The sequence below is a fragment of the Anser anser genome (assembly GCF_964211835.1).
Source record: "Anser anser genome assembly, chromosome: 3".
Lineage (NCBI taxonomy): Eukaryota > Metazoa > Chordata > Aves > Anseriformes > Anatidae > Anser > Anser anser.
In genome coordinates, this window is record NC_139722.1 from 61,227,193 (window position 1) to 61,241,311 (window position 14,119).

The 14,119-nt window shown below is 36.8% G+C and overlaps 1 protein-coding gene across 7 annotated transcripts in view; it reads left to right on the plus strand.

Annotated features, from left to right (window-relative positions):
- EYA4 (EYA transcriptional coactivator and phosphatase 4) overlaps positions 1-14,119 on the plus strand; it is a 154,580-nt gene that overhangs the window by 132,929 nt on the left and 7,532 nt on the right. For all 7 annotated transcript variants that reach the window (XM_083829337.1, XM_083829341.1, XM_083829340.1 and 4 more), the window contains 3 exons: positions 5,072-5,161; positions 12,012-12,070; positions 12,178-12,338. In XM_083829337.1, the coding sequence (XP_083685463.1) occupies positions 5,072-5,161; positions 12,012-12,070; positions 12,178-12,338 (310 nt within the window). The remainder of the gene's footprint in view (positions 1-5,071; positions 5,162-12,011; positions 12,071-12,177; positions 12,339-14,119) is intronic.

The window sequence follows — 14,119 nt, forward strand, 5'->3', positions numbered from 1 at the left end:
TCACCTCATTTGCTCATCTGCCTCGTACTTCATAAAATTAGTACATTTCTATTTTTAATTATTTACTACAGTAGTAAATCATGAACATCATCATTTGAGCTGTTATATTATGACTTGTGTGGCTGATGATGGTTTTTGCAGCTGAGCACCAGTTGGCAGATACACTCTTCTACAATGCTGAACTCTTAAGTAAGGATTTGTTGATGTGACAGGACATGTGTTATATTTCATCATCTGTTAAAGTTTATGAGGTACATTCTTATTCCCTGTGAGCAGCATATATTCTCTGTTCCGTTATATTCCAGTTATTCTCACTGATATAAGGCTGATTAAGCTGCATTTTTTCTACCTCAGAGCATTTATATTTCACTCATTTCCCCCAGGTCAAACCAGAGGGCAAGGATGCACAGATAAGTGCTGTGACTTAAAGTGAAACTGGTCAAAAAAAAAAAAAAAAGTATGAAAGTCCCTCATACCCTTGGGAAGATGAGAATGTGATCTCCAAGTGCAAAAATCAAAACCAATCCACACTTCATGATCACATCTTGACATTTTTTATAGAATTGCTAATGCCAGAAAGTTGTCAGGGAGGCCGTGTTAACCTTGTAGACTTCTCTGGAACAGGCTCCGAAGGATTTTATTGCTCACATGCCGCTTGTCTAGTCATTAAACAGAAAAACTTTGTCACTATTAGCACACGTTGACACTCTCAAATTCACTCATGAACATGCTTTAGTTTGTCTATATTAATCGTGTATCTCTCATAACTTCCAGTTGTGCTCTCCATTCACTCCCTCATTGTCTGAGACCTCTGAGTCCATTTTCCTACTGCCTTCTGGAGAGCACGGAACAGAAACTCCTTGTGGAGTACGTGAGTTGTCCTTCATCAGCCACCAGATATGGTTTTTAAGAGATGTATTCTCTTCCTCCAATACCACCTATGTGAAACTCTCCTGGGAACGAGTGTCCCCTATGAGATTGTGAGAGCTAAACTTAAATCTGGGATTCCTGTGTAATGTAGGGAAGTGTCTTTAAGCTAAAAAATATTAGTATATAACTTAAACAAATCTGGGATTCCTGTGTAATGTAGGGAAGTGTCTTTAAGCTAAAAAATATTAGTATATAACTTAAACATTTCCAATCTTTTTCCAGAGGTCAATGCTGTTGTAAGTCTGCTCAGGACAGCCATCCATTGAAAATCTGTTCTTAGAACATTATTCATATATTTTGCTTGTTTGATTTCTTGCTTATGTTTAACACTTCGTGCATACAAATTCCTGTCAAAATGAATCTACCTGACTGCCTGTTTACCTGTTTGTTATGTGAGGCTTTGTATAAAATTGTTTGGTATGTTTGTATTTTATTTTTCCAAGAAATTAAGTTATTTTTGAACATCTAGTGCTGAAAACTGACCTTCCAACATAATATTAAATAGTTTTCTTCCACTAATGACCACTGAGCTTTTGGGACTTTATTCAAGCCACTTTTCTCTTGGTCAAAACATATAAATATTGGTTGTCCCAGGATATTTTTACCTAGTCTCCCAGGAGGCATTCTAGTGGATGGACCAGTCTAGTAGAAAAGTCCATAGGCAGACAGTCTGGCTCCAGTTTAGTGCCTTCAAAATAATGTAACTAAAGTGGTATTTTGGTATACAGAAGTGCCATAGCTGGTCCTGTTTCCTTTGCATGCATCTGACTAAGATCATGCTTCTGAGGGCCAAAGAGTTATGCTTCTTTATTCTGCAAATTATCTGGGGAAAACTTCCAGATTAGTTTTGTTCTGTTTTGTTTAGTTTCTTAATTATTATTATTATTATTGTTTTTGTTATTGTTATTATTATTATTTCCTCTTTTGTATGTGCTTGTGCAGAGTAGCACAGAACAACAGTCTGCCTTTTATTTAATTTCTCAATTTGCTGTGCTCGAATCTATATCAGCTGCACATTTCTCTCTTTTCAATTCAGTTCTTTGTGCCACTTGAGTCAGTCTGCAACTCCTGTTTTGAGCTGAAAGACAGTAAAATAAAGATTGGGATGTTCCCCCACATTCTGCAAACATTATAAAACCACAAGACACTGACAAATCTGCTTCCTCTGTTTATTTTTGTATGTGAAAGGATGGACTTACATGGCAAGAGCTGGAACTTGATGTCTAATTCTTGTTAAACAGTTGCAGTGCGTGTTTGTTCAAATTTATTAAAGGAGGAATTGTTCCTGTCTTGAGATTTCAATTACAGTGACTCTTCTTAGTAGATGTTGTTACATGGAGATCCCAGACTGATTTCATGCTAAACTGAAATGAAGTCTCTTTGTTCTATTTTATTTTATAGTACCTGGCAATATCCTACACATGCCTTTGTCAAAACAGGAATGTAAGAAATCTCATTTTAACAGTAATAAAGTCAGGCATAGTTGGTTACAAAAATGCTACTAATAAGAAAATCGTAAAAGCTATGTCATATTTATATCTTTCAAGAATACTAGGCAAGGCAGGAAATTGTGATACATATTTGGTAGTTTCTGTAAAAATAAATTGGATTATAATGGAATATGTTATAGCATATTTCCTCATTTCACTCCACTTCTACCCAGGAAGGGGAAAAAAGAGGCTGAGAATCAGAAGTTTAAGATTCCAGTCTTGGAAGTACTCCAGTGAATAACTTAACTCACATAAATAATAATGAGTTACCACCTGTGCATAAAGCTATGCACATACCTTAGTGTTCATAGGACTGAGGCAAAAAAACATATTGCAGAAACTCTTTATTATATTGTATCTAAGGAGAAAAAAAAAAATCATAATTTACTGTGCACAGAAGAAACTGCAAGAGAAAGGAGAGAGGAACACGTGTATATGTGATGACATTTTGATAAAAGCATTATGGCTTGATGAGGAATCTCATGAGTCCAAAGTATTTTTATGATTTGTGTTCTAAGTATCTTACACGAGTTTTTGCAAATCTCCTAACGTGCATTCCTTAAACATCCCCTTGGAAAACTGACCTTTACACTTGCTGCTGCCTTCACCCACATGGCTTTCAGATCCAGTGAACATGATTGCAGAAGACATATGGGATGAAGTTACATTACTAGGCACTGCCTTTGGTTTTTACTTCTGAAAGGTAGTCTAGACCAGTTCAAAGGTCAATATAGAAATATTGCCTTTCAGTGCCAAAGAATTGGATCTAACTTTGGATCATTACAATTTCTTACACACTATTCTTCTCAAGTCTGACTTTTTCATGAGCAAGGGTCAAAATATGTCTATGTTTCAGATTTTACCATTAGTTTTTTAAGTGCTTCAGGGCAGAAGCCATCTTTTAATCTGTCTTTGTGAAGCCCTAGAGTAGCAGATGTATGATCCTGATTGGGAAGCCTTTGATCCTAATACTAATGAATGATCATTTGAGGTTTTGAATGGGGTGTTTCTTGTTGTTCTCTTTTTTTTTTTTTTTTTTTTTCCAGATGGGAACATACTGGTAAACTTTTAGACTTGTAATCTCAAGGTATTTTAAAAAAAGATTTCTAAAAACTCACGAGTGTCAATCACTTTAAATTATGAAATTTAGATTTTTGTTCTTGTTTTAATGAGAAGAGTATCACATCCACTTTTGAAAAATATTGTAGTATCTTAAGTGTAAAATGTTAGCTGAACCTCACAAGCTCAGGCAGATGATTAAGGCAGTGGAATAACTAGTTACCAGCTATCAGGTAGACATCAGAAACTGTCCATATGAGCTCTTATCCTTAAAGAAACGTAAGATAATATAATTTGCCTCAACCTCTTTCCTAGCAAGCCTAGCAAAATCAAGTTAATTGCCTCACATTTGCTGCACAATAAAGGCTCTTAGACAAACAGCTATTGCAGAACAGGAAATTTCTTGTATCTTGCTGAGGTAGCATGATTTGATAAAATGAAAGCTGACCTACAAGCAGATAGCAACATTTTGAATGAATCCCATCCAGGGACAGGAATCCTGTATTTCAAAATAACTGAAGGGATTATCTGTAACAAAATCAAACTTGCATATGCTTTCACATTACTGTAGAGCACTTAAAGAATTGTGCCATAGATTGTAAACATGCTGAAGAATACTTAGAAGAATGCTTGCAGGCACTTTGCAGAATACCTGCAATAAAACCATACAGGAGATCCTGGGAATTCTTCAGTGAGTGCACAGGAGAACAGTACATATTTAGACTGGAAAGGACAAAGCACAGTGAAAATGCATATTGGAGCAGCAGAGTTTAGGGAAGAACTGATATAGGCATAAGCATAGGTAAGGCAGTGATGATTTATCTAAAGAGAAACTCAGTTTGGGGAAATGGACAAGTGTTCAGACTGCCTTTTATACTTTTCTAAAGCAGAAACATTAGAAATTGAAAAGGCCTCATAAACCATACCTTCCTATCAAAGGGTAGGATAATCACTTACAAAGAAATCATTTGGTAGAGGTAAACTACCTTTTCTAGTCCTGTTTAGCACAGCCTTGTTGAGGACTTCTGTGCATCCAAAAATTGGGAAGACAAGCTAAGAGGCCAGAGGAATTGTGTGGTGGACTGGGTATCACATGGAATAATTTTGTTCCAGCCTCTGCCACTAACAGTACATGGGCTCAGAAAAATCAGTTACAGCTTCTTGACTCTTTCTCTTCTGCCCACAAATTGACAATCAAGATACTTACATATTTTTATAAAAGACTCAGGGATGAAAAATGTAGTATATTTTTATTTTAATAATTTTTTTTTCTTATAGGTATATTTAGTAGAAAGTACCCTGCCTGTTTACAGCCTTATTTATGCAGGTTTACATAGGGCCACCAGCCTTCCCCCTTTGCCATAGTTTAGCCAGGTTACAAATGTCTCAACTTTCAAAAAACATACCCAGCTCCCCGAATGTTTTCACACAGGTTCAGCAAACTCTTCTTGTAGTGTTACACTAAAATAGCTTAATATTGAAAGGATTTTAGAGAAATTTGTTGCAGTGATAATTTTTCAAAATACATTTTTTAAAGTCATGATGTAACTTAAAGGTATTCAAGTAGTTAACCTTGATTTCTGTTTCTTAAGGATCCACCAATGGCAGTGACTCTTGGACTACGAATGGAAGAAATGATTTTTAATCTTGCTGATACACACTTATTTTTTAATGATTTAGAGGTAAGAATCAAAGGAACATAAATGTTGTTATACCTGGGGTTTTGACACAGTGGTTTTGCTGTGCATTGCTGTTTGTTATGTGTGATGCCATATGCTTTTCCAGACTTTGGATTTGTCATATGCTAATCAGAGGGGGGTTAGCTAGGTGGCAATGAGTTCCTGTGGCACCAGACTCCTTCCATGAAATTTAGTGAGATGTGTAATCTGTAAACTACACCTTCCTCTCCAAGACAGATCTTTCTCCTATGGCCATCTTTTCAATGCCTATGGATTTAGAATTTTCTGCAGTGATTTCCAGGAGAGATGTAAGTGTCTCCCATTCTTTCTCTTGAAGTTCTCTACATTCTCTTTGAGGGGGTGGCATCATCTGACCTAAGAGACTACACTATTCTCTTCACACTCCTGAGTAGCCTTTTGGCCACCCTTCTTGCTCAAAGATAGAATATTCTTCACTTACCTCAAAGACTGCAGCATTAGTGAACTGTGACTGTGTCATCTCCAGTGTTGTAGAAACTAAGGACACAATCTAAATTTTCTTCTGATCATCAGTGTCAAAACCTTGCTATTAGAATATAGGAGCATATGTGCAAGTCATCTCCTCTATTCTTCTCTGCCCCCTGAAGGATACTGTGAGTTTCAAGTGGAAGATTACAGACAGGAATGGCTCATTCTGAAAAATGCCAAAGTGGTTTATGGAATAAAAATTAAAAACATTAAAAAAAAATAAAAAAAGTCTCCATTTCCATATAAACTAACAAAGAGGCCTTTCTGAACTTAGTTAAGAAATTTCTGGATTTATTTAATTTTTTGTTAAAAGGACTGAAAAGTTCATTAAGAACTTGTAAGCATTGAAAAGAACACAGTTATTTCTAAATTTTGTGAGTCTAAAGGTTCAAAACACCATTTATACATCTGATTCAATTCCATACTTTTTTGGTTACCTTCCCAGTAATTTAATTTATGACCCTGTGTTCCTTTCAGAGACTTTGAGTAAGCCATGATCAATAACACAACTACTCCTTTGTTTGGGTTCTTCACTGTCCCCTGCACTTGGGATACACTCACCACCAGGTTTCTGGAAGCATTACAGATAGGAGTTTGGTCAATCCAGTTATGGCCTCTGCATATCAAAGCCTGTTGTGCATCAAATCCTGTACTGTCTAGCTTGTGGATTATTTTTTTTCATCTTTTACTTATTTATTTCCCTTCCAGATAAAAGGGGGAAATCTGGAGAGAAGTTCCCATCCAAAATTTTAGATCTGGCAGGCTTTCAAATATCCAGAATGTAGTGTGTCACATCCTGACAATGTGGAGCCTCCTGGTTGCCCACGTTTTCTTCCTGAGGTAACCAGGAGACCATACGTTTTGTCACAACATACCCAGGGTGTGCCACTTGGCATCTGGTCAGAAAAGGGAGAGGCCTGTTCTTGGGGAGCGACCACTGGGGATCACTTGCCTGTGGGAAGCACGCGGACGGACCTCCAAAGGGACAACTGCCTGGGGAGTGGGCCCATCGGCAGTGCTTCACAGACGGTTCGTTTCTCTCCAGAAGTCTGTATCTGCTAACGTGGAATGTGGTAGTCTTACAGCTGTGTTTATTTATCTTTTTATTTATTTTGTGGAACAGACAGTGGGTGAAAAACAGCTCTCAGACTGAACTGCAGGCTTATCAGACCTTCCCCTCACCTAAATCAGTGTTGTCTTAGAGTGGATCCCAGATTTCCCTCTGTGGACAGATATTTCTCCACTAACAGCAACTGGAAGACTTCGAGGTTTTGTGTAAAATGCTAGAGAAAGATCTTTGGTGAATGAATAAAAAAAAAAAAAAAAATAGGATAAATGAGATTTTTCCATTCACCGGGCTGTTGGTTTTTCTATCATGCACTTCTTTTGTTTCTTTGTCAGCTGTGGGCAGTGGGAAAAGCAGAAGGCACCGGGCTGAACTCCTTGTCATGCCCTGCAGACCTCACTTGTTCTCAGCTCTTTTCATGTCAAGAAACTAGGATCTACTTCACCCTATACCTGCACTGTACTTCCTCTTTCCAGCAGCAGAAACATAGGACAGTAAAACCCTGGATATGCCTTCACCAGTTGGTGTTTTATTGCAGTCTAAGTGAGTCATCACTTGACGATGCGAGTGCATTCAGTGAATGTTCTCTTTCTAGTGCCCTGTACCAGGGATAGATTCCAAATCAATTTTTCAAAGCATTGCTTAAATTTCTTTTTAGCAGACCTTTGCCCCTGCATGTTCAGATTTCATGTGGCACCCAATGAACTTTAAGCCTTTCAGTAGCATGTGCCCCGATTTCTTCAAGCTTGTGCTGTGTTCAAGAGGAAGAGTTCAGCAAAATGGAGCTTTGACCACATTATATACTTTATTCTTGCTTATGGCCATTGAAGCTTCATTCCATTCTTTATTTATGTTCTTTGTAGATCTCAGGTTCAGCTGTCATAGTTGACTCTCAAATCTGAGTAATCATATTTTGTATATTCTTCATAGGGTGGTTTTAATATCCTGTGTAAAAATTCATACACCAGCTCATTCCAGAGCTTGAACATTACCCTGATAGTTTTCAGTTTTAGATAAATCAAAAAATTGTTCTTGGGGATGCTCTTTTAAAATCTCATAACTCAATCAATTTGATGTATTAGATTTGATTGCATTTCTATATGCAATTATGTCTTTTCTAGCTTGGAATTCAGCTTTGTTTCAAAACTAACTCTATTATAAGATTACCAAAATTCCAAGCTTTGTACTTTGAAGCATGGCATCTTGTGCCAAAGTACATAGATGCATCCTTTAATACACAGATGATTAGATCTGTCTGTTTAAATATGTTTGCAGGGCACATGGCCATTTCTAAGCACTAAATATTACGGTGCACCTACACGACGACCAAGTGATGAATCCTGAGAATTCCCCAGTTCCCCAGTTCTTTTTCTCTCTCTGCTTTCCTTCCTCCATCCACCCGCAGGAGGAGGGAGGTAGGCTATGATCTTGGTGATGATCTGCTGATAGTCATGGTCATCAAGACATGAGATCTTCCGTTCTCGCTGGAGATATGTCTTTCTTTTTTTCAGTAGACAGATTACTGAGATTACTTATACTTTCTTCATCTCTCTTTCCTAGTGCTGAGCCACCAGGTCTCATACCTTCTGCCTTGCTTTCATCTACATCCCACAATAAACAACGTCTCTGTATATGGCAATTGTAATGTACTAATGAATTTATATTCCTTTATGTTTCAGTCATAGCATCCTCCAGGCTCCCCTTTTTTCTCTCTCTGTCTAGGTTACAAGCACTGCATACCAAGGTCTAGTAATAACAACCAAGTTATTGAAAGTTATCACATACAAAAATAAAGTTGTCCTTCCTCTATGCAAATCTGTCTCACTACAATGACTGCTGATGCAGAAATTCCAATCTGTTGAGACATTCCCCACTGACCCAGTAACCCATGTCCTAATCAGCCAAGCTGCAGTTTTATTTCAGGCTAGGCTGTTCTCCAGCTATTTCATTCTCAGTGTATAAATTTTAGTTAGTTTGAGAAGTATCACTTGGGAGGGCAGTTGGTATTTTGCCATGAAAATAGGAGTCTGGTGCTCTAGAAAGTTCATGTGCCTAAGCAATGTTTAGAGCTGGGACTAAGGTCAGTAACAATAGCCAGAGTAAAGCATTCTGTTCTCAATCAGGTAAGGAATAAAAGGAAGCTTTTGTTCATATCTCAGTATTAATTTTAAGCCAGTTTTTAAAAATGTTGATAAAACATGCTATGCACACCCACAAAACAGTTTCTACAGTTTGCAAGCGTGAATTTGGACATGAGTCTTCAAACTCTATCATCCTCCATTCTCTGGAGTAATGTAAGAAAAGCATATTTATTTCAAAAAAACTGAATTACATTTCCATTTTTATCATAATCGTATCATATTTTAAAGAAGGTTTTGTTTTGTTTTGTTTTCTCATTAGAAATGGAAATGAGAGAGAAAAAATAGATATAAATAAGTCTCAAAACTTGGGAGGCAGGTCAAACTGGTTTTAACAGAAAATGAAGCAAATACATAAAAAGGGAGGTTTCTGTATAATCTGAGAAAGCATAGTGTTGAATATTTTAAGGGTGATTTGTTGATTTTGTACTCTCAAATTTTCAGTCTCTAAAAATTGCTGCAAAGAATTGACTGTACTCAGATATAATTGGTACTGCTTCAAGCAAAAGCCTGTTATTATACCTAGATTCCTTTCCTGTACACCCAGTATTATGAAATATATTTTATCTTTCTTAGTTTTGACCTTGCACTGACTTGTGACTCGAGTATAGTCAATACTGTAGCTGCTGTGAAAAGCATTTCACCTTAACATATAAATTAACAGAGATCTTTCCTTCCCTCCTCCCCTCAACTGTTTGGTCTCTTTTACAAGCAATTCAGATTTAGCGTTGTGCCACCAGTTGATGAGAACTATCTCCAATCTGCTTAAACTGCCTGCTTTTTCTTTTTCTTTTCTTTTTTTTCTTTTTTTCACCCCAATTTGTAAAATGTAATCATTTTACTTGAAGTTGATGAAGTAAACAAGAAGACAAAATAAAATGATGCAAAGAGTGGGGGGCACATGAGTTTACTGTTGGTCAGCAAATGGGTATTGCCATATTGCTTAGCAGGTGAGCAATAGATCTTAGGGGAGAAGAGGAAGGGGAAAAGGGAGGAAGGTAGGGGATGTTGTTGATTTGGATCCTTTCATATGGCTGAAAACTTAGCAACTTTATTTCAGGAACAAGAGGCATCAATCATGTTCCCCTCTTCTGTTGCTGGAGCCAATGAAAAAATTGTTAGATAAAAAAGTAAAAGTGAACAGCTGAGCCTTTGCCACCCACTCATATTAAACTTAATAATTAAATTGTCAGTGGAACAGTTATCTGTAATTTTCAAGGCTGGAACATTATAGCTGAACAGCTTAACAAAACCCAAACAGCACAGAGAGTCCTTCTTATCCATGAGGACTTCTGTGTACCCTCCATTTAATTAGTACATGGTCAAATCCACAGGACTGTTTTTTAAACTTTTAGAACTATCTTATGCTTTGACCAGTTCCAGTGTAATCAGTAAAGGTGATTAGGAAACCAGATACTGCTCAGATATTGCAAAATATCAAGTTAGATTTTTTTCCCAGTGGGACCTTTCCTCTGAGTTTTTAGCTCCTTTTCTACACTGGGTGGAGTCCAGTTGCATTTTTCTTTTTTTTGAGTTTACATAATAAATTAGGATAAAGGAATGAATCTTTTATTTCAGCTGTCACTTCCTTTTTTCTTTCTCTTTTCATCTGCTATTTACATCCAAAAGCACCTTCTTTAAAATATTCTAAAGCTCAAGCTAATCTTCTTAGACAGAACCAAAAACTTTTATTTCTCCATTGGGGAGAAGAATGATTCATTTGTCTTCCTTGAACGCAGGTCTTTCATGCTTGTCTTAATGTATTAAGCTAGATGAGCCCAATTTGGCCATTCATTCTTTTAGACTTGGTACATACTTTTTAATTATGATCACTTGTATTAAAATGACGTCTTATGAGTTTATTTTATACACAAATTGCTATTTTTTTAACTTCATGTGGATAAAAGTCTATTGATGTTTTCATTCAGTGCAAAGCAAACAAAACTTTGGACAGAAATGGTAGTTCCCTGAAATCAAGCTTCCAAAATTCTAGGAACTTGTGGTACACACATTCGGAAATCACACCTCTGATCAGATTTATCCTTCATCTGGACAATTTAACACTAGTTCTAGACTGAGGTCTGAAAATCTGAACTGCGTACTTTTGCATGTCACAGACTCTGAATTAAGCATTGCTTGTGAGAAATATTATTTGAAGTAGATGACTCAAATGACTATTTGAAGCATTAAACTGTTCATTTTGAAAGTTCAGCCTCATTTTGTCTTAGTGGTGATACTAAATCAGAAAACATTAGCTGGGGAGTCATTTGTATGTAAATACATCCTTGAACTTTTTCATAAATAAAATGGGATTATGTTAATAACAGCTATTTTAAATATTAAAAAAAAATCACTTACATAGAATAATGTAAAGTCTCTGGATACTGGATTTCCAGTGTGTCTTTGGGGTAGGTTATTACTGCTAGCAACTACAGAAATTAGTAATACGATGCCTGTTTGTATTTACTGTTGCATGGTGGCTTGAGATTTTTATTTGTGCTTCCCCTGCATTTTCCTATCTTTCTGCTGTAACCTTTGTGCAGAAAAGGATATTTAATAGCTACCCAATTATAAAAACAGACTGGGGGGGAGGTCAGGTTTTCAATGTACCTCAGTTCCCTGGAATTACTTCCATCCCTTCTGAAACCAGGAAATAGTCAAGTTCTCCTTGATTATCTGCAATTTCCCAGCCAAAATGATTTGGAGAAATCAAGACAAGAATCTGATAAGCATCCAAACTCCTAGACACTCAACAGAAATTACATGCCTTTTAAGGTTCATCATCGCTAGCTTTTAGGGAGCAGGGGAATAAGGTTTCAGTGATTTGGAATATTGGTGTGCTACGGAGACTACAGGAGTGAATTGTAATTGTCCTTTTTTCAATTAAAATAATTTTATGGAAAGTCACACTAAAATTACAGAGCACTTTTCTAAAGGCCTGTTTTAACTGATAATTTATACAGCATAGGAATTGAGGGTTGTATTAAGGAAATTGATGGTGGTAAAAAGCTGTAAGTGTACATACACTGCCATCTCCTGGTACAGTTAGTGGCCTGCAACGATCATTTCTTCATCTGTATTGAGCATTTGGTGAACATACTCTCCTTTAAAATAATTTATCATTTGATGTTTTTTTCAACAGGAATGTGATCAAGTTCACATAGATGATGTTTCTTCTGATGATAATGGACAAGACCTAAGGTAAGATAGAGCATTTATTTATTTATTTTTTTCTTTAAAGATTAAATACATTGAGAATTTACAGGAATACATTGTATTTATTTTTACTGTATTTTGGGTGTTTGCAGTACCTACAGTTTTGCAACTGATGGCTTCCATGCAGCTGCAAGTAGTGCAAACCTTTGTCTGCCAACAGGTGTAAGAGGAGGGGTTGACTGGATGAGGAAGCTGGCTTTCCGTTACAGAAGAGTAAAAGAGTTGTATAATACTTACAAGAACAACATAGGAGGTGAGTTTAATTGTCACAAACAATTTAGACTGCTGGTCAGGTTCAACTGCATGGCAATGAACTTCTGCCAAATGAAATTGCCTTGCAAGCAACAGAGTGAATAGAAAATTATTTGACTGGACCTTGAGCTATTAAAAGTCCCTGACTGTAAGGACAGATCCAACATTGTCCTGTTGTGCAGGAGAACCAGAGATGGAGAAGCAAGACAGGCTTCCATTTTATTTGCACAGAGGCCACTTTTCTCCTTCAGATCTAGATTAGCTGTACCTACATCCTCCTGACTTACTTTTAGGTTGAGACACTTATTCTACATCAAACAAGCTGTTACTCTAGGAAAGAGGTTGTGTAATTTTCCACAGTACAAATTGCTTCTGGCTGGCCTTCTTTTACATCCTACAATTTCTTGAACCAGTTGGTAACAACATACTTGCTGCTTAATTCTCTGCTCTGCACCTGCTAGCCTGTTTTCTCTAGTGAATGCAAAAAAACTCTAACATTGCCGTACCACTAGGCCCTTTTGTTAACTCTATAGCTTACACCGTTAATTTTGTTCGCAAGAAATCCAGTTTCCTTTGTGACAAGAACTCTTCTCTTACTACTTTCATTCATGTACTCACTCATGTCAGTGCCAGCAATCCTTTAGGAAATCATAGCAGTCTAGTGGCAAGAATCTGTCCTAGAGAGTCCTGTGTGACTTGCAGAGGCCTCTTCTGAGGAAGGAAATAGGTCAACTGACTACCTCAAGAAGAGACTGAGAGAACAGGGAATATTTCTAAAGCCACAGTTGAGGATGAAACAAGGCCAATCCAACCAGGAAGCAATCTAAGTGAACACTCTCCCATTCTACAACATGGACTTTTTCAACTCAGATGAAATTTATTTTAGAGGAACCTGAAACTCAAAGGAAGTCTCATCTTCAGCAAAACTAGCTTGGTGTACTTTTAGCCCTTCTTGCCTTCTCAGAAATGGGTAGCAGTCTACTAACATGGACAGTGAATTAGTCGTTAGCTTAATGATTTTCTAAATTACCTAAATCTGGCATATATATGTATTTTATGTTTAGTAGTTCAGAGTCTTTAAATGCCACAGGATAAAGCAACAGGAGCAAAGGCTAGTAATAGTTAGATGGCTTTTAATTGCTCTGCCTTGCCCTTCATTGATGTCATGAATGGAGTTGTTATATATTAAGAATACTTGAATCATTAATATCCATAGGTTTACTGAGTTTTTCTTATAGAATCTCATAACGCATCCACAATTGCAAAACTGTTGCACTTCATAAACCCTTTAACATGACTATCAGTTTATATCCAATAGCATGGCATAGACAAACATACTAGGAAGTACCATCATTACAAAGACAGAGTGCAGATACCTGGTGCATCGTATTAAAGTTTTTATTCTCTTCCACAAATCCTGCTTCAGAAATATAATCCATCCTTTCTGAGCAATTTCCTTCATCCATCCACTACATGGTTTGTTTGTTTGTTTGTTTGTTTTTAAATAATCTTTTTATCACATATGTATTTCAGAATAGCTGTTAGTACACAAGAGTAGGCTAGATCAAGCTAGGCATTTTAAGTTGATTTGTTTCACACTTTTTCTGACAGAGAAGATGGATAATAACGGTCATGAAGCCTGCTTCTCTGTTCTTCCAGTACCATATCTAAATTTAAAATAGCTTGGTTCTGAAGAAGTCAGGTTTCAACATGCAGTTAGCTGGGTATTTTTGAAATCTGACCATTCATACATAAAAGGGGATGTTAAGGTGCTTTTAAAGA